Source organism: Halichoerus grypus, chromosome 10 (assembly GCF_964656455.1).
Source record: "Halichoerus grypus chromosome 10, mHalGry1.hap1.1, whole genome shotgun sequence".
Lineage (NCBI taxonomy): Eukaryota > Metazoa > Chordata > Mammalia > Carnivora > Phocidae > Halichoerus > Halichoerus grypus.
This window is the reverse complement of record NC_135721.1, coordinates 94,720,524-94,742,350: the sequence shown is the minus strand read 5'-3', so window position 1 is coordinate 94,742,350 and position 21,827 is coordinate 94,720,524. Positions and strand designations below refer to the sequence as shown.

General features: G+C 39.7%; 1 protein-coding gene across 1 annotated transcript in view; it reads left to right on the top strand.

Annotated features, from left to right (window-relative positions):
* CFAP61 (cilia and flagella associated protein 61) overlaps positions 1-21,827 on the top strand; it is a 291,248-nt gene that overhangs the window by 36,858 nt on the left and 232,563 nt on the right. Inside the window, exon 9 of the mRNA XM_078056863.1 lies at positions 15,037-15,196. Coding sequence (XP_077912989.1) covers positions 15,037-15,196 — 160 coding nt within the window. The remainder of the gene's footprint in view (positions 1-15,036; positions 15,197-21,827) is intronic.

The following is a 21,827-nucleotide window of genomic DNA, read 5'->3' as shown; positions in this document are numbered from 1 at the left end:
TATACCATAATATAAATATACATATATGTATTATTTTAGAACTATTTATTTATATATTTTTCTGAACCATTTAAGAATAAGTTGTGGATGTCACGCCCCCTTTACTGCTAAATACTTCAGTGTATATTTCCTAAAAACAAGAATGTTCTCTGATGTAACTGCAGTACAGTGATCAGGCGGAGCAGTTATGATTCCTACAGCCCTATTATCTAATCTACAGACCTTATTCTGATTGTATTGGCAGTCCTTGATAGCAGAAGTAAATCCACATCATCTGTTGCACTCAGGTGTCCTGTGTCTTCAGTCTCCTGTAATCGGAACAACTCCCCGGTCTTTGTTTTTCATGACAATGACCATTTTGAAGAGCACAGGTCAGTTATTTTGTGCAGCGTGTCTCAATTTGGATTTGTCCGTTGTTTTCTCATGATTTGATTTAGGTCATAGATGATTAAATTTTGTTGTATTAGTGGCTAGCATTTCAAAATTAGGAAAGTGTATATAACAGCTGGAATTTCTAGTTTCTCCGGAAGTATCAGAAGGCCTGCTGTCGGGCCCCAGTGAATCGGAGCTATGGAACAGCTGCTGCTATAGACAGTGCAGGTGCCCTTGAGCACATCACCATTGTGTCCTGGGGGTTCATGACCCTCCGCTGGCCATCTTCCCCACTTTAAACCAGCCTGGCCCCATGAGCATGTCAGTTGTGACCGCTGACTCAGAACATGCTTCATGAGTGTCCTGATTCCACACCATCCATCCCGGAAGGCTCTACTGAGATGGGAGGTAGGGATGGCAATAAAGAAAGATAGAACCCACGCCCTCTGGTTTGACAGCTGTAGACCCTGTGGTCTACCTACACCCAAGGGAAGGGGAGGGGGAGAAGAGAGACAGAAGAGAGCTGGCGAGCTGGCTAGATTTGGTGTGTCTCAGCTCAAAGCAGGGAGCAGGCTGACCTGGCACCTTGGGCAGCCACTGTGGGCAACTCTGCAACTCTTGAGACTGTCTCTCATCCTTGCCCTGCCCCCAGAGGCATTCACAGAGGGACACTGTTCCCTTACAGAGTTTTAGCTAGCTGTGGCTTCCTTCTCTGCATTTGTCCCCACATGATTTGATAATGAGGATTCGATCCCAGTTCTGATAGCTAAATGTAAGTGTGTTGAGGTATCTTTAGACCTTTGTGCTGGTTTCAGTGTGCTGAAATTGGCCTTCCTGAAAAATATGATGGAATTCTATCTCATGTCCTACTCCATCGGACGCTTTGGGCATTCTTAAGGGTTGAAAATGCTGAACTAGGAATATTCACAGCGTCTGCTCAGTGGTATGGAGAAATTGTCTGACTGAAAAAAAATTGAGACTTTTAGTGCCTTAGGGTAATTAGGGAATGTATGGTGACTGTTCAGCTTTAGGTAGGATAGGGCCGTGACCAATGGCATCTGCTTTATGTGTGTATGAGAAATGTGAGGAAAATATTTTAAAGTAGTAAGGACTCAAACTTGAGCATACATTGAAATGACTTCTTGGGGTGATTAGAACACAGATTCCTGGGACCCAGCACAGTGTGATCTTGTAAGTCTGGGATGGGCCTAAGAATGTGCATTTTTCACTAGTTCCTGGGTGATATTGATGCTGCTGGTTCAGGAACCAGATTTGTGTACTCCATTTTAAAGGCTTGAAGCTCTCCTCCAAATGACTTGTTGTTGACTTGTGTATAGGGACCTCACAAGGTCGGCCTTTTGTTGATGGTTTTAAGAATCAAGAAAAGAAAGCAATTCAAATGTGAGCTAAGATGTTCTCTTTGCATCACATGAGAAATATAGAGGGCAATTTCTGTAAAGGCCTTTAAAAGAGGTTTATATAAGCTTGGACTGAAGATTGTTTTTGACAACAAGATAATCTTATTTTGAATGAATTTCTGTGTTGCCTTTTGCATATCATAATAATCAACAAACATGGATAGAACCCTTGGGTACCCAGCCCTATACCTGAATACTTCATTCATAGAATCCCAAGGTTCAGGCAAAGATGACCACAAATTAGTTTTTTTTTTTTTTCAAGTGGATATTTGACCTTTGCGTTGTGCCAGTTTATTGAAAAGCTTTCAAAGGTGGGAATTCAGCATTCTAGGATGATTGTTCAGGGATTCTTCATACACTGATTTCTCTATTTGACAAAACTGTAAGAGCTATTTAAAGAATATTACTTTTCTTGGGAAACTTGGAATCAAAAGTTCTTTTATTCTGATAACATGATCTGTTTGAGACTTGGTTCTACATCAGCAGTTCTCAAGCTCAGTTTGTATGAGAACCACTTGGGAGACTTTTAGACTATCCCCATGTCAATGAACTTGTATCCAGAATATATAATGAACTCATATAGCAATAAAGAGAAAAATCATCTAAATAAAATGTGGACAAAGGATTTGAATAGACATTTCTCCAAAAAAGATATACAAATGGCCAATAAGCTCATGAAATGGTGCTCAACACCATTAGTCCTCAGGGAAATACAAACCAACACCACAATGAGATACCACTTCGCACTTGCTAGGATTGTTATAATAAAAGAGAGGGACGATAACAAGTGTTGGTGAGGATGTGGAGAAAGTGGAACCCTCATAGACTGCTGGTGGGATTATAATATGGCATAGCCACTTTAGAAAACAATCTGGAATGTTCTCAAAAAGTGAAACATAGAATTAACATTTAACCCAGCAGTTCCACTCCTAAATTGAAAATACATGTCCACATAGAACACATACATAAACATTCATAGCAGCATTATTCATAATAGCCAAAAAGTGGAAATAACCCACATGTCCATCTGCTGATGAATGAATAAACAAAAGGTGGTATAGCCATACAATGGAATATTATTAGGAGATAAAAGGGAATGAAGGATTATGCATGCTACAACATGTTTGAACCTTGAAAACATTATGCCAGGTGAAAGCATCCAGACCTCAAAGACCGCGTATTGTATGATCCCATTTATATGAAAGCCTAGAAAGAGCAAGTCCATAGAAACAGAAAATAGATCAGTGGCTGGAGAAAGAGGTAGATGGGGAACAACTAATAAAGGGTATGGCGTTTTTTTATGGGGGGGCCAGGGGACGAAAATGTTTTGGAATTAGTGGTTGAAGGTGTGTATCTTTGTGAATATACTAAAAGCTACTGAATTGTATATTCTTTAAAGGTTTATTTTTATGGTAAGTGAATTATATCTCAATTAAAAATCCTGATGCTAGGATATACTTAGACCAAGTAGATCAGTCTTTCAGGGTGGGACATAATCAACATTTCTAAAACGCTCCCATATCGTTCCAGTGTGCAGTCCAAGTGGTGAAACATTTATCTGTAGATGTATGATGGAAAATGAAACCGTATCTGGTGAAGGACAGGATGGCCTGAGAGAGATAAAGGCATTAGTTTCTGAAGGTGAGAACTGGCCCTAAAAATTAGATTCTGAGGTCCTAGTCCATAATATTTGTTTCTTCTCCATTGAAAGGGTTATTTTTATTTTTTCATATTTAGGTTTTTGCATTCTCCTTTAAGGACTTTCATATATGTTCATTCGGCCTATAGCTTCAGGCTAATGAATAAAGGAAGAGTCAAGGAATATTTGGGCCCAGCAGCACCATTTTGAAAACTATGTCTTTACATGATGAGACAAAACTACTGAGAAGTAATGATTGATGAAGACCCCAGTCAGACCTTTTAATGACCAAAATGGACAATCCAGTTTAGTCAGGCCTTTGTTTTTTAGAGAAGGCTTTTATTTGTTCCAGCTTTATTGGGATGTAATTGACATATATGATTGTGTAAGTTTAAGGTGTACACCATGTTGATTTGATACATTTATATATTGTGAAATGATTCCAGCATAGCATTAGCTAACACCTGCATCACATCACGTAATTACCAGTACCATTTTGTGGTGAGAATGTTTAAGATCCATTCTTTTAGCAACTTTCGAGTATCTAATACAATATTGTTAACTAAAATCACCATGCTGTACATTAGATCCCAAGAACCTATTCATCTTACAACTGGAAGTTTGTGCCCTTTGACCAACATCCCCCCCCTTTCACTCGCCTCCCAATCCCTGGTAACCATAATTTTACTATTTCTATGTGTTCTTTTTTAGATTCCACATATAAGTGATATCATATAATATTTGCCTTTCTCTGACTTATTTTGCTTAGCATAATGTCATCATGGACCATCCATGTGGTTGCAAATGGCAGGATTTCCTTCTTTTCTCGTGGCTGAATAATATTCTATTATATGCATATATACCACATTTTTAATTAATTCATCTGTTGAAGGACACTTAGATTGTTTCCATATGTTGGCTATTATGAATAGCATGAACATGGGAGTGCACATATCTGTTCGAGATCCTGTTTTTGTTTCTTTTGGATATACAACCAAAAGTAGTATTGCTAGGTCATATGGCAGTTCTATTTTTAATATTTTGAGAAACCTCTGTACTGTTTTCCATACTGGCTATAGCAAATTACATTCCTATGAACAGCACATGAGGGTTACTTTTTTTTAAAAAAGATTTTGTTTTTAAGTAATCTCTACACCCAACATGGGGCTTGAACTCAAACCCTTGAGATTAAGTGTTGCATGCTCTACCAACTGAGCCAGCCAGGGGCCCCATAAGGGTTACTTTTTCTCCACATTCTTGCCAGTGCATTGTTATCTCTTGTCTTTGTGATGATAGCCATTCTAATAGATGTAAGGAAATATCTCATTGTGGTTTTGATTTTCATCTCCTAATGATTAGTGAAGTTGAGCATCTTTTCATGTAGCTGTTGATCCTTTGTATGTATTCTTTGGAAAAAATGTCTATTCAGATTCTCTGCCCATTTTTAAATTGGATCTTTTTTTCCCTGTTGAGTTGTAGGAGTTCTTTATGCATTTTGGATATGAACCCCCTATCTAATATTCCAGTATATGGTTTACAAATACTTTTTCCCATTCTGTAGATTGCTTTTTCATTGTGTTGATTGTTCCTTTTGCTGTGCAGTAACTTTTTAGTTTGATGTCATCTTTCTTATTAATTTTTGCTTTTGTTGCTTGTGGTTTTGGTGTCATATCAAAAAAATGGTTGCCAAGAACAATGTCAAGGAGCTTCTTCTCCCTACATTTTCTTCCAGTAGTTATACAGTTTCAAGTCTTATGTTTAAGTCTTTAGTCCATTTTGAGTTAATTTTTGTGAGTGGTGTGAGATGGAGTCCAATTTCACTCTTCTGTATGTGGATATCAGTTTTCCCAGTACTGTTTATTGAAGAGACAGTCATTTCCCCATTGAGTATTCTTGGCTCCCTTATTAAATATTAGTTGCTCATATATGCAGGTGTTTATTTCTGGGCTCTTGATTCTGTTCCACTGGTTTCTGTGTCTGCTTTTATCTTAGTACTGTACTGTTTTGATTATTGTAACTTTGTAATACGATTTGAAATCAAAGTGTGATGCCTCCACTTTTGTTCTTTTTTTAATGATTTATTTATTTATTTAAAATTTTTTAAAAGATTTTTAAATTTATTTTAGAGCACAAGTGGGAAGGGCAAGGAGAGGGAAAGAAACTCAAGCCAGACTCTCTGCTGAGTATGGAACCTGACTTGGGGCTAGATCTCATGACCTGGAGCTCAAGACCTGAGCCAAAATCAAGAGTTGGTCGCTTAACCAACTGAGCCACCCAGGTGTCCTTCCAGCTTTGTTCTTTTGGTGTCTTTTGTGGTTCCAAATCTTAGGATAGTTTGTTCTATTTCTATGAAAAATGCCATTGGAGTTTTGATATGGATTGCACTGAATCTAGAGATGGCTTTGGGCAGTATGAACATTTTAACAATGTTAATTCTTCTAATCCAATTGTTTTTTATACTATTGTGAATAGGATTTTTTCTTTATTTCTTTTTCAGGTATTTCATTGTTAGTGTATAGAAATGCAACTGATTTCCGTATGTTGGTTTTGTATTGTGCAACTTTACTGAATTCATTTATCAGTTCTAATACTTTTTTGATGGAGTCTTTAGGATTTTCTATATGTAAGATCATATATCATTTTCAAACAAAGACACTTTTACTACTTCTACTTACTACTACTTTACTACTTCCTTTTCTTGCCTGATTTCTTTGGCTAGGACTTCCAGTCCTCTGTTGAATAGGAGTGGTGAGAGTGGGCACCCTTGTCTTGCTGCTGATCTTAGAGGAAAGGCTTTCAGCCAATCACTGTTGAGTATGATGTGCTGTGGGCTTGTCATAAATGGCCTTTATTTAATTAAAATATTTTTCTACTATAGCCTATTTATTGAGCATTCTTCTCGTGAAGGGACATGATATTTTGTTATATGCTTTCTCTGCATCTATTGAGATGATCATATGATTTTTATTTTTCTATTAATGTGGTTTATCACTTTTATTGATTTTTGTATATTGAACCACTTGTGTATTTTGTGTATATTGACCCTTGCACCACAGGGATAAATCCTGCTTGATCATGGTGTATGATCCTTTTAATGTGCTATTCACTTTGCTAATATTTTGTGTCAGTATTCATCAGGGATATTGGTCTATAGTTTTCTTGTAATGTCCTTATCTGGCTTTGGTATCAGAGTAATGCTGACCTCATAAAATATTCAATTTTTTGGAAGAGTTTGAGAAGGATAGGTGTCAATTCTTTAAATGTTTGGTGAATTTACCGGTGAAACCATCTAGTCTGGGGCTTTTCTTTGGCAGGAGGTTGATTGCTGATTTATTCTCTTTACTTGTTATTCATCTGTTCATATTCTCTATTTCTTCATGTTTCAGTCTAGGTAGGTTGTGTGTTTTTAGGAATTTATCCATTTATCCTAGGTTGTTCAATTTGTTGCCATACAACTGTTCATAGTAGTCGCTTATGATCCTTTGTATTTCTGTGTTACCAGATGTAAAGTCTCCTTTTTCATTTCTGATTTTGAGTCCTCTTTTTGTCAATTTTGTTTATCTTTTCAAAAATCAACTCTTAGTTTCATTGAACTTTTTGTACTGTTTTTCTATTTCATTTATTTCTGCTCTCATCTTTGTATTTCCTACCTTCTGCTAACTTTGGGCTTAATTTGATCTCCTTTTCCAAGTTCCTTGAAATGTAAATTTGTTTATTTGAGATTTTTTTTTTCCTGATGTAGGCATTTATTGCTATAAATTTACCTCCTAGAACTGCTTTTTCTTTTTTTTTTTTTAATTTTTATTTGAATTTTAGTTAACAATAGTGAAATATTGGTTTCAGGACAGAATTCAGTGGTTCCTCACTTACATACAACACCCAGTGCTCATCACAAGTGCCCTTCTTAATACCCATCACCCATCTAGCCCATCCCCCACCCACCTCCCTCCATCAACCCTCAGTTTGTTCTCTATCATTAAGAGTCTCTTATGGTTTGTTTCCCTCTCTCCTTTTCTCCCCCCTCCCATATGTTTGAATTGTAGAACTGCTTTCTCAACATCCCATAGGTTTTGGTATTTTGTCTTTCCATTTCTGTTTGTTTGAAGATATTTTTTATTTCCTTTTTGATTTCTTCTTTGGAACAACTCCATGGTTGTTCAGGAACTTTTTTTTCCCATATATTTGTGAATTGTCCAGGTTCCCTGCTGTTACTGATTTTTAGTTTTATAACATATGGTCAGAAAAGATACTTGGTATGATTTCAGTCTTCTTAAATTTGCTAAGACTTGTTTTGTGGCCTAATATATGATCCATCCTGGAGAATGTTCTATGTATGCTGGAGAAGAATGTATAGTCTACTGCCATTGGATAGTATGTTCTGTGCATGTCTGTTAGGTCCATTGGTCTAAAGTAAAGTTCAAGTCCAACATTTCCTTGTAGATTTTCTATCTTGGATGTTCTATCCATTGTTGAAAGTAGGGGTATTGAAGTCCCCTACTATTATTGTATTGTCTATTTCTCCCTTCATATCTTTTAGTATTTGCTTGATATATTTAGGTGGTCTGATATTGAGTTTATATATATTTAGGATTGTTATATCTTCTTGACAAATTTACCCCTTTATCATTGATATAATGACCTTCTTTGTCTCTTGTTTCTGTTTTTGGCTTAAAGTCTTTTTTGGTTTCTACTTGCATGGAGTATCTTTTTCCTTCTCTTCACTTTGAGCCTATGTGTTTTCTTAAAGCTGAAGAGTTGGGCATTTCTTTTCTTTTCTTTTTTTGAAAGAGAGAGAGAATGTGAATGGTGGGGGAGGGGCAGAGAGAGAGGGAGAGAGAGAATCCCAAGCAGGCCCAATGCCCAGCGTGGAGCCCAACATGGGGCTTGATCTCACAACCCTGAGATCATGATCTGAGCTGAAGTCAAGAGTCAGGCGCTTAACTGACTGAGCCACCCAGGCGCCCCTGCTATCTTGAATTCTTTATCTGGTAAGTTAGAGATCTCCATGTCTTTGGGTTTAGTTACAGGAAAATTATTGTGATCTTTTGCTTATGTCATTTCCTTGATTTTCTCATGTTTCTTGGAGTTTTTCATTACTGTCTTCACATCTGAAGTAGCAGTTACCCCCTCCAGTCTTTACTTTCTTCAGAGAGACATACCTCTGTCAGCCCTGCTAGAGATCCTGAGGGGTTCTCAGACCTTCTATGGATAAATCTGCTCCACCTTTCTTGCTCCCTCTTGTGGCAGACTTCTTTTTTTTTTTTTTTTTTAAGATTTTATTTATTTGACAGAGAGAGACACAGTGAGAGGGGGAACACAAGCAGGGGGAGTGGGAGAGGGAGAAGCAGGCTTCCCACTGAGCAGGGAGCCCAACGCGGGGCTCGATCCCAGGACCCTGGGACCATGACCTGAACCGAAGGCAGATGCTTAAGGACTGAGCCACCCAGGCGCCCTTGTGGCAGACTTCTTAAGCTCATATGCATTCTCTGGATCTTACAAAGCACCAGGCGGAGTGCTGACAACCTCTTTTATTTTCCCAAAGGTAGGTGCTCAAAAAGACAACCTCTTTTATTTTCCCAAAGATCCTTTGGTGTCTCTAAGGGTAGGTGCTCAGACTGATTTTCTGCAGTCCTCACTAACTGTCTGCTAAAGCCTGCTCATGGTTTTGTTGGGAGTGTGCACAGGAGCTGGCCACAGGGTGGGATGATGTGTGGGTAAGGCACACAGGTTGCTGGGAGTACTTGTGGGCCTGTTGAAGGGTTTCATGGGCAAGATATTCCCAGCAGTTTGTGGGCAGGCTTCCTGATGCAATCCACAATGCAGTTAGGAATCAGGTCCCTTTATTGCCCTCCCAGAGTACTATTCGCTGCTTTTCCTAGACTCTTTCCGCTCCCCAAGTCATAGAGCTCCAAATTAAGTACTATGGATGAGGTATAAAAGAAATGGGCCTCTTTGGAAGAATCCCTCACAGGTGGGGAAGCTGGGTGCTCACTCACACACTCTCCCTTTTCCCCATTGGATAAATCATGGGCCAAGAAATCTTGCTCTAAGCTGTGCCTCACTGGGGGGTGGGTGAGATGGGTAAAGCCAGACTGTTCCTCTCATTCACTTAAGTGCATCCAAACTCATACTTTTTTTGCTCCAATGGAGTCCTAGAACTTCTCTGGAAACTGTACTTTTTTTTTTGTTTAAAGATTTTATTTATTTGACAGAGAGAGAGATAGCGAGAGCAGGAACACAAGCAGGGGGGGTGGGAGAGGGAGAAGCAGGCTTCCCGCCGAGCAGGGAGCCCGATGTGGGACTCGATCCCGGGACCCCAGGATCATGACCTGAGCCGAAGGCAGACGCTTAACGACTGAGCCACCCAGGCGCCCTGGAAACTGTACTTTTTACAAAGACTCTCTCCTCTGTAAATGATTATCTAAGTCCATATTCTCCAAGGGCTTCTGGACCATGGCCAAGACAAGCTGGACCCAGTCCTCTTTAGGGTTCATAGTCAAGACCGAGGTGTGTCTGCCTATTTCCTCATGCACAGTTGGCAAAACTCTTCCAGGTCCCTTGGCATATGGTACTGGATGCCACAGCTCCCTCAGAGGCCCTTTTGTTCATGGCTGGATGCTGAATGTTTGCTGATGAGCTCGGGGACAACAATGATGGACATCTTTATGCCGCCATGAAGCTGATGTCACTCTGGAGAATGCTTTTAATTCTTTGTTTTTAAGGTGCCAGTTTCAACCCAAATCACTTGTGTTAGTGCTTATGAAGAGCAGCTGCAGTGACTACCTCCACGTATTTTCCTCTCTAGTCACATGTTACACATTTTTCAGTGCATGTAACATCGGAGGAAATTTGCAGGCTGAAAATTGCAGTCCCAACCCTGCAAGGATCCTTCGGTGTCTCTAAAGAGGCAAATGGAGTCCAGCCCAGTTTCTGAGAGGCCATGTTACCTCAGACACCAGACGCTTCACATTCTGTGGAGAAGCGACCGTGGACCTCAATCTTTAAATGGAAGGGCAGAAGCAGGACCCCCTTAACAGGGAGGAAGCCAGTCCAGGACTTGCGAGCACATCTCCAGTTTCTACTGAGCTGTATCTGTTGCCTTAAGCCTTTTATGTTCAAGATCAGTGCTGTCACTCCCCTCCCACCTGCCTCCCAGACCCTTCTCCCAACCACCTGGACGTTCTTCAGCTGGCCCTGTAGACAGTGGTATGCGGGAACTAGTTCATTCTGCCTCACAAGAACCAAGTGTTCAATCCTCAGGAACTTTGCAAGCTGGTTGTTAAACACAGCCATTATTAAAAATTAAATTATATAAACTTGCAGTGCAATCACACTAGAAAACAAAGTTAATGCTCAACACTCATCACTTCCTAATTATTTTATTATTATCTTCGCTCTTGAGATTATTTATGTCTATCGTCTCTCTAGTGGAAATACTATATAATAGTGGCTACTGGGCATCCCTTCCCAACTCTCCATTCAGTAACATCACATTGGTAGCTTAAAATTGGCCACAATGGGAATATTTACACCACAGAGATTGGCAAATTGCTAAATCAGGGTTTTCCCCACCCCAGTTGCTGATTAAGCATTTACGGGCAACACACCATGCTTACAGGTGACTGCAGTTGACCAGAGATCACAGAACAGAGTGCATCAAATCTGTCTCTTCCCACACCGGCCCATGGTAGTTACAGGCCATGCACATAGAAAGCCTGGGATCTATGCCTGTGCCAAGTAGGAAACTCTTGACTAGTTAAAGGTTTTTAACTGTGCAGGCTTTCTTTGGCTTGATAGCTACTTGGGAGGAGTTTTGAGTCATCATTTTGCTGCGCAAGTTGCTTTTCATAACTTTATCCTGGCTTACCTTGACATCTGGTGTTTACTCCAAACTGAGATTTTGGGGAAGGGTGGTTGGAGGCCAAGGGCGGCTCCTAGAGACAGATGGGCAGAGCGTCTGCTTTGGCATCATCCACAGCATGGGCAGCAGTGGTCAGAACAGGCACCACTGACCTGCGGGTGGGCAGAGACTGCCAACTCAGCCCTGCTGTTGGCATGAGGCAGAGGGGATCAAAGCTGGCAGTGGTCACAATAAGGGCACCCTCATTATGGAGTATGGTCACCCAAAAGGGACGAGTGACTGTAGGGCTTTTTAGAAGGAAGCACGAATGATACAGTGCACACATGTCTCTAAATGGGCCTGTGTTTGAAGACAAGGCCACTGCATGTAGGGATTTCTAGCAACCAGAGCTTTATGTATCCTAATATATATCCTCACAGGAAAAACATGAACAATAAGCAGAACTTTGTGGTGGAAAGTTATCTCTGTTGCCTAGAGGATAGATAGCAGTCAACAATCAATGCCTTTTCATTGTTCAAGTAAAGGAAGTTCACTGAATCTATTTTTCCAGAAAACATACACACACACAAAGATTTGAATTTGAATACTCCCACAAATTCATATTTCAGAATGGTGTTTCTCAAATCAGAATAGTTATTTGAAAGAAACTCAAAGGAGAAAGCAGACATTTCCACAATATGTCCTTGCTCTGTTGCAGTTCATAATTGTGAACTTTTGTGAATTGTCACAACCGAGGATGAATGACGGGAATATAACAGGTTGTGGAATTGGAGAACGTTACATCTTTGTTCCTAATGGCAAAACATGTTTTTTCTCATTTTCATCAGAATGTGTGATCCATGCCATTTGAAATCAAATTCCAAACACAATGAGCCATTAGTGTAATAGCTCATTACTAACAGCGGTCTTATAAATAATACATTCTTATCATGCACATGCAGCTCGCCGTGAAGCCAGCAAAAGGTATTTCAGGCCATCGAAGTTTCGTTGCGCCAGCGTGGCTGTAGATTAGAAGGACATCTCCATGTGAACCAAGATGGATGCCAATTTTCCCTGCCGAGAGTGAGGCTGGCCGTCTCTTTCTGCACATATGGTAGATGGATTGGTTAATCAGCGTCTGCTGAGTCTTGGGCCTAAAATTACAGAGAAGCCAGACAACTGTGGCTACGCAGCCTTTGTTCATGAGTGCAAACAAGACAAACAATCACTTGTTATTTGGGAAAAAAATTAAAATGTTTATTTTGGACTTTTATTAAAGTGTCGATGGCTTTATAAAACAGCTGTGTAAATCCAGCCTCGTACAGCTAGTATCATTGTGGGGTGGGGGTGGGGGGCTGTAAAGAAAAGAGTATGCATGGAAAAATTAATTTTTAAGAATTCCTCTTGTATTCCAGCATTAGGGAGAAAACAAAGGGAGTCTCACATTTATTTTTCAAACACATGTTTGAAAACAAATGACTTTCGACTAGAAGACACATTTGAGAACAAATACTTTAATGCCTAATTTTTCTATGTGTCATATAAAAGACAGTATTGTTGTAGCTTAATTTTGTGCTTCAGTAAGTTCAAATATTAACCATTTTCTCTGACTGACATTTATGGGATGCTACTGCATTCTTGGGACTAGGAAATGCTGATGATGAGTTCTTTTGCTTCCTGTACAGGATGGTTGTCTCAGGAAATACGGCGTGAACACTTGAGGAGTAGGACCTTGTAAAGCTGGTTTCTAACAGGAGCTGCAGTCAAATCAGTCAACCAGAATTTGCTTAAAACCCAAGTTATAATTAACAGGAGGAGTTATTTATGTACAATTTAGTTTTCTCTCTTTTCTAATTTTAGTGAAATATAATTGTATAACATTGTATAAGTTTAAGGTTTACAATGTAGCGATTTAATGTATATATGATATGTATATACATACATATGATATATATTATATATATACATATATATTTTATATATATATATACATATATACACACACACAAGTACATATATATTGCACAATAATTACCAGAAGAAGATTAGTTAACTACAGAACTATGCATTCTTTCTTGCTCTCTTTTAAAATTTTAAATGCTTTCCTTGCAGGGAAGAATGACATACAGAATTATTGAAGGGACATCATAAAGAATTTCAATCATAGATATCTGTCAGTGTGGACTATGACAGAGTTCAATTTTGTTCATTTGTATCACTACCAATAATAGGTGTAGGTGGGCTAATTACTCATTAGAAGACAACTTGTTTTCTCGAATTCTGACACTTCTGACACCAAATGTGTAGGGTTTTGCTTACACCAACCAAATTTTCAGCTCCCTAGATACCAATTGGGTGTCCTGTGATTCAGTGCTGATGCTACCTGGAGTTAGTGTGGATCTCGCAGGGTAAGGGCTCAGGCCCCCAAAACTGCCCCCACTTCAGGTGCCAGTCATAAGTCCCAGGTTGTCACCTGTACTTCTAACTGACTGGCTATGAATCAGGTTCCCACAGCCCCCTCCTTAGGGGTTGATAATTTGTTAGAATGGCTCACAGAACTCAGGGAAACACTTGACTTACTACTGCCTGCTTATTATAAAGACTACAACTCAGGAACAGCTACATGGAAAGGATGCATACAGCGAGGTGCAGGGGAAAGGGCCCTGAGCTTCCATGTCCTCTCTGGGCATGTTTCCTCCCAGCATCTCCATGCGTTCACCAATCCAGAAACTCCTGATTCCCCTTGTTGAGGGGATTTTATGGTGGTTCCATTAATGCTTCATTATATCATTGGCTACTGGTGACTGAAGTCAATCTCAAGCCCCTCCCCCCTCTCCAGAGGTCAGGGGGAGGTGCCAAAAGTTCCAACCCTCTAATCAATCACATGTTTGGTTTCCCTGACAATCAGCTCCCATTCTCCGGGAGTCACCTCGTTAGCATAAACATAGGTATTACCCAAAGGAGCTTATTAGGAAAAACAAAAGATGTTCCTCTCAGGAAATTACAAGTGTTTTAGGAACCAGGGATGAAGACCAAACATGTATTTCTTATTACATCAAACTGTCCCACTTATCTTCCCACTTGTGTATTCCTCATCGGAGGCCTAAATTAATGGGACTGTTGTAAGAGGTTCAGAAACAGGTATCTGTTCGGATGCTAGGAGGTGACGTATTTGTAAATCAGACCCACATGGTGAACCAGTGTTGCGAGTTTACTTCGCTCACACATCCCCACCAAACCTCTTTGCTCACATCTCTTCCCCATAAGACCATCCAATCAAATAAATGAATGAATTCAAGAAAATCAAAGTTCCAATCTGAAAGAGTAGGTGACCATGAACATCTCTGAATCCAGGGTCAATCGGATGGAATGCCGGCTGGTCTTACTGAGACTGCATGGTGGAGGGGAAGAAAGTGGACAGGAAGGCTGGCCTTCCCATGGGATAATAAAAGGATATGGGGCAGGTCTGGGCAAAGAGGACACATGTTCTTTCTCTCTAGAACTCTAGCAACTTCCCTAAGTTACGTATCCACTTCTAGGATTGTTCACAGTGGTCATCCATTGGACATTTTTTGGAGCTTGTTGTGTGTGCCGTGCATGGTGCTGGACACTAGAGTTTCTAAAGGAAAATATTCCTCCCTCCCTTAAATATCTCAAAGTGCCTGCCCCAAGCTACCAACCACCCGCATGCTGTGGGCTCCTGGAAGTTTCGTGATGAGAATTCATTTGGGGTCTGATAGAGTAACGAGATGTTTTGGATGTTTCAGGTGGAAGGTGTAGCTGTCGGGTTCATGAGTGTGTGCTCAAGAGTGAACATGCAGCTCCTGCATGAGTGCTTTGACCTGGGGCCCTTCCACGGACTCTGCATCCCACACCCCGATGATGTTCTGCAGCCACCGGAAGAGCTAAGCGTTAAAGGAAGTCAAGGTACAGTGGCTATCACAGGAACACTTCAGCAATTACATCCATGCCTTCTATACCACTGTGCCTTTTGAGGAGTGATGGAACTAGATGGCTTATTTTATGTCTCCTTCTCCAGTTCCCTTTAAGGTATAGTTTCCATGGTTGATCATATCTGGTGCACTCATCTGTGAGCACAGATGGCCAGAAGTGCACAGGTATAGACAGAAATGGTGGCCCTGCAGCTTAAGGTTCCCTAAATTCAGAATGCCTGCCTTAAGAATGTTCATTGTGAAATAATTGAGAGTATTTCAGCATTTTACACACACACACACACACACATCAAAATATAATGTGTTTTTTCAAGTCAATAACTTGAGAAGTTCTTTATGCTTTTAAGTTTTAATCCCACCAATTAGTGCTTTTGTGTTTGTGTCTTTGACAAATTATTATATAGTACAGGTCTACTGCAAGTAGTCATTTTTAACTTACTTAAATTATTTCTAGCCATATGAAATGATAAAAATTGATTTTTAAATATTGTCTGTATCAGGTTCTTCATGAAGTGAAATTAGGTAATCTCAGACTTTGGTATTTGATGAGGTCTTCCTACATCCATGGGTATCTTTGCAGGTAAAGTGTTTCCATTCTTAAATCAGACAGATGCAGGATATGTTAATTCACTTCTCTAAATCTGGGTTTCTTCCTTTGTAAAATAGGAATAATATTAATACCTCCTACATGAGGGTGTTATGAAGTTTCACTGAGATTACTCATGTCAAGGGCTTTACTCTGTCTTTATTTTTTTTTTTAAGATTTTATTTATTTTGAGAGAGAGAGCATGAGCAAGGGGGAAGGGCAGAGGGAGAAGGAGAAGCAGACTGTCCACTGAGCCGGGAGCCCGATGGTTGCAGGGCTCGATTCTAGGACCATGGGATCATGACCTAGCCAAAGGCAGACACTTAACCGACTGAGCCACCCAGGCGCCCCTTTACTCTGTGTCTTGAGCCGACTTGGTGCTCATTAAATGTTGACCATCATTGTTAGTGAGAGTTACTTCTTTGTGATTGGCCTTTCACCTACTTGAGCCTTCTAAGGTTAAAATCAGGGCATTTTGAATTGCTCTGCTTTCTCATGTTTGAAGGATGATATCAAGGTTGTTCAAAAATAGGAAGAAGAACACACTGGGCAGTGGCAAAGGACTTGTCAGTGTAAGCAATGGCAGGTGTCTATCTGGCTGATCTTATCCCCTCATTGAGAACCACATGCATGGATGTACAAAGCTTATCTGAATGTTCACACTCATTACAGAGAACTTACAGAACCACAGATGGAGAGGTGTTTCCTTTTTGTACTGACGACCACACTCTTCCTAAAAGAAAGGTTTGAAGTCATTGTTTTTTAATAGTGAAAGCTGGCTTGCCCATGCTTCTTAGCAAAGAGATACTAGAGTGTTCTAAAGAACTTTTCAGCATGACACAATCCTGAACCATAAGTTATCTTTGTCACTTTCAAGTGCATAAATTCTTCTTGAAGGCAGCATTAAATAGGTTTTATGGCTTGATTTTTTCATGCGTAAAATGGAGATAAAAATAGTATCTAACCCAAAAAGTTATTGGGAAGACTAAATGTTAGAATCTACATGATGTGCTCAGCTCAGTGCCAAGCACAGAGTAAGTCCTCAAAAAATTTGTATTTCCACCTGTGACTATTGTTATAAAAAACAAGTTGAAAAGATAAAATCCTTTCCAGTGTGTTTGTGAGTAGCCCTGAGACAACTATGATGTTCCATACATAGAATGAATGGAAAATTCCTATCTTAGAAACTATATGGGGAAAACAAAATTCAAAATTTAGGCTGAACGCTGGACTTTAAAACACACACTTTAAAGCCCAGATATGGGAGCTGAAGGAAGTCTTACTTCTCTCTACCATCTTTAATATTTTTACTTAAAATTCCTTATCTAGGACAAAATGGGAAGTAAAGGAAATAGGAAAACTTCTCTTGTTATCCCCTGTGCCTTGTTTATTTTTGAAAATCCAGCTTTATGTTCACTGATACAAAGATGATTATGAAATCGTCATCAGGGAGCACTATTATAGGCTTCCAAATAACTCAGGGATGGATTCACAAATCATCATCAGCTTATTATATCTAAGAAAAGAGTCATCAACACATTTTGCTGCCATCTTCCTTCAACAACAACAAAGAATGAGACTCCAGAGAAAATTCTAAATGTGCTATGATCTACCTTTCATTGTTTTTCTGATGAAAGTCTCAAGTTAAAAGAAATATAATTTCTCTAAAATATGAACTAAAATTCTTGTTTCAAATGAGCACACATCATTGTGCTTTATACCTTGTATTTTGCTTAGTACTTTTTACTTTTCAAAGGATTGTCCTATATATTATCTCATTTTATCCTCGTAACTTGGTATAGGAGACTAGGACAGGTAACACTGTTTCCTTTTTATACCCGTCCAAGCTCATGCAAGGTTTTCAAGCTCATCAGGGGTGTACGGACCTGGAACCCAGCCCCAGGCCTCTCTGCTTGGCAAGGGCACTTTTTATCTTGGGTGGCCTTGTAAACTCCAGTGGTGTGTCTACTACACTGGATACATGATCAGCTTTCTTCACTTCAATAAGTTATGTGATGAGTTACCACTTTAAGGAATTCTCAGTGGCCCACCCATTTCCTTCAGGCTTGTGTGTGTGTGCATGCACTCTGGACAACTTCCATGTGCTGGAATCTTCACCTTTGTGTCTGTGGGGTTTGCCAGAACTATGGAAGGCCACTCTGCCCCATGCAAGAGGCAGGCTGGAAGTGCCAGGAAGTTAACACTCCAGGAGGAGCTTCTGCTTCCCTGTCTCATGTCCCTGTCCCCCTATGCCTCTGTCTCGATCAACTCCCAAATAAACAGTTGTACTGGAGTCCTTGACTCAAGGTCTGCTTCTGAGGGAACCCACACCAGGACACTGCCTGCCTAGTCTTTTCCCATCAGCCATGAAAACATTTATTTTTACACAACTGTCAGGAGTCCAGGTATAAATACCCCAGCTCCCTCACTTCTCAGGTGGGATAACTCTTCGACATTAGTTTTGTACTGTTTCCCAGAGTTCCTCTATGGGATTGGTTCCAGCTGTCCACAGTGGTAATCTGTGTAATGACACGTTGCTTACTAGCTGCCTTTTCTTCCCTTTCTTTCTTCCTCACCACCCTACTGATGCTTCCAGGAATCACCTCCCAAATAAACCACTTGTTCTCAAATCCTTGCTTCAAGGTCTATGCTTTCCCCACCAGCTGTGAAACTTGCAATACCACACCAACGTCAACCCTTCTGAGCAGATTAATGTCAAGGCTCAACATTCTTAAGCTAATATAGTGGCCCTCCCTCTTTAGCTACTTACCCACATTATAATCAGCCTACTATCTATTTGTTACTTCAGCCATATCACAAGTTTTCATTGTATCTAAAAAATTTAACCATGCACATTCAATTTGCATTTTACTTGAATAACTTGTATATGTTTCCATTTTTCAGCCACTCATTTTGCATATATGACCTTTTGCACACACTTGTAAATTTTGATTTTTATCTACTAAACCTTGGGACTAAACTGGGACCAGTTGGAACAAAGTCTGAAGAGGCAGATTTTGTCCCAATATAAAGAAACTCTAGTAAAAGTTTATTTATTTTTTTTGTGTAGTGAAAAGCCTAGTTTAGAAGTAGCAGTTTCTCCCAATTTTGGAAGAACTCATTAAGAAACAGTCATAGATGCTTAGGAAAAGATTTTCTTGTTGTGTGAGAGATTGTACTAAATGAGATTTAAGATCCCCTAAGATGCTAAGACTCTGAAAGCTTAGTGAACGTACATTAGGATATTGCATATGCCTGATAGTTTATGTGTATTTTCTTCCGGTAACAATAAAATGGCTCAGAACAGTTTTGTTTTGTTTTGTTTTCCAGTTGGCCCCCCACTACTGGCCCTGCCCAGCATTTGAAAATCATGCTGTGTCTTTTATTCACTGCATCATCACAGTAAAGACTTTGGAATCAGAACTGAGCTGGCAAATTTCTTGGTGATGCATAAGGCACAATAGGGCACAGCCTGCGTTTCCACAGCTGTATTGGCATTACCACATTTACTGGTTAAAATTAGAAAAAAAAAAAAAAAGGCAAAAAGCAATTTTTGTTTGTCATATAGGCTGGTGTGACCTGGGGAGCAGGAGTCTCAGGCTCAGATCTGTGAATCTCATTATGCACCCAGGGCCCACTGTGCAAGAATCTCTGTGGAACTGATGTGCCCTTGGCAGGGAGAAACTTAGTTCTGTGTAACAGATTTGTGGGCTTTCAAAAGAATAATCAGTGTAGCCCCTTGTAACCAAACCACTCAGGAAAAGTGTTGCTTACTAGATATTTAAAAGGCCCTTCAAAGTATGATTTTCATAATGTATCCATATAAAACGTAGCAATATTGTCTTTTAAAAATTTTAAAATTTAAATTAAATTAAAAAATTACTTTTGTCAGGAAATGTTTCTTTATGTTTTATTTAATTTTCTTTTCTTTGGACTTACATTTGCTTCTTACCTCAGATTCTCTCTGTAGGAGGAAGAAACATCTGAAACCAGTTTCCAGTGCCAGAGCTAAGAAACAATGGCCAAATCAAATCTTATTTGTGTATCAAATAACCTTTTAGCTTCTCTTCCTGAGGTTCCATTTTATATGCCTGGGTTGCCTTCTGTTTCACTTTATTTTTCTTTTAACATGGATTCCAAATATGGATGAAACACTTGTGTTTAGAGCATAGCAGTATTTCTGCTAAAATATTTGCATTATATATTCTCAGAACACTATTTTAACCCCCAGTACATTCTGTAGTTACTTAGTGACCCACTAGGACTCCGTATTAGTTTGCTGGGGCCACCCTAAACAAAGTACCACAGACTGGGGAGCTTAAACAATAGAAATTAATTTTCCTCACAGTTCTGGAGGCTGGAAGTCCAAGATCAAGGTGTAGGTGAGGTTAGTTTCTCCTGAGGCCTCTCTCCTTGGCTGGTCGATGCTGTGTCTTCTCCCTGTGTCTCTCACATGGTCTTCTCTTTTTCCCTGTTTGTGTCCTAATCTTCTTATAAGGACTCCAGTAATATTGGATTAGGGCCCACACATATGACCTCATTTTATTTGAATTATCTCTTTAAAGACACTATCTCCAAAAATTGTCATATTCTGAGGTGCTGGGGGTGAAGACTTTAATATATGAATTTTTGCAGACACAATTCAGCCCTAACACTTAGGGTCCTGTGTTAACAGTTCCCTGGAGCCTTGTGGACAAGACTCCAAGGCCACAGCAATTATGCAGATAGTGGCAGCAAAGTCTGCTCTACTTGATGCTCATACAAAGCCTGAGACACCAACTCGTATTTATCACAATCTGAACATTATTGTCTTTTTGTAGCCACTAACTTTGTTTTTGGTATATGAAGGTAACAAAATTGCATTCTTTCAAAGCTTTAGCCACTCTTGCCAACTTTTCTTTTCTAGAATTAACCATGTGAGTTCTGATGCTTTGCTAGAGATGTTGATAAAACAAGTATATAATACCAGACCTATGCCCAACTCGTGTGATTATCTCCAAGATTGACAGCTTGAACTCTTACAGGGGTTCTCAAGGTGGAGCCTTTGGACTGGTAACATACCAGGAAGATGATGCAGACTTGCAACAAGTGTCCCAGTCTTGTTGTCAGGGACACTGCCTCAAAAGTCTTGGTGAGCCTTTTCATATCCATTGACCCTTGAACAACAAGGGTCTGTGTGCCCCCCCATGCCTACCCCCCACCCCCGGGAAAACTTTTGACTCTCCAGAAACTTAGCTACTAATAGCCTACTGTTGACCGGAAGTCTTCCAGATAATCTAAACAGTCAATTAACACATATTTTGTATGTTGTATGTATTATCTTGTTGTTATACATATTTGTATCTTGTTGTATGTATGTATGTGTTATTAAAATTGTAAGGAAGAGAAAATACATTTACAGCACTGTACCGTATTTATATACATATAAAAAAAAATCCATGTGTACCTGGACCCACACAGTTCACACCCCTGTTTAAGGGTCAGCTGTATTTAACAAAATCTGTTGCTGATTTTTCCATCTTAATTCAAGTACTGCTTTCTGCGTCCTTTCGAATGCTTTTAAAAGCAGCAGCGACAAATGATGGCACCCAGTTAAGAGTGTTATTTTGCAGAGAGCAGGATGACTGGGGACCATATTCATATTCTCCTGTTCAGCACTAGGAAGGACTTGTGTTATGACTGGTGTGCTTGCTACCAGTCATTTCACAATGGTAGAAATACAAACACATTTTTATATAGGGCCTTGAGGTCATTGAAAGAAAAGTGGCTTTATTTATGTTCGTTATGATCATTATGTGCTGGGATTATTTTCTCAGTAGGTGATGTCTGTTTTGCCCATATTTATGATGCAGGGGAGAAGGCATTTAATGAATTTCAAGAGTGTATTTGACTGTAAAACACATCTCTCTTAGTATATTCACATGTAAATAGCCCTTTTATTTGTTCTCTTGGTGACCTTTCTTCTTTTGGGGGTAGATCACAGTTTGTTGTTGTTTGCCATTTCCAAATGGGAGGATGA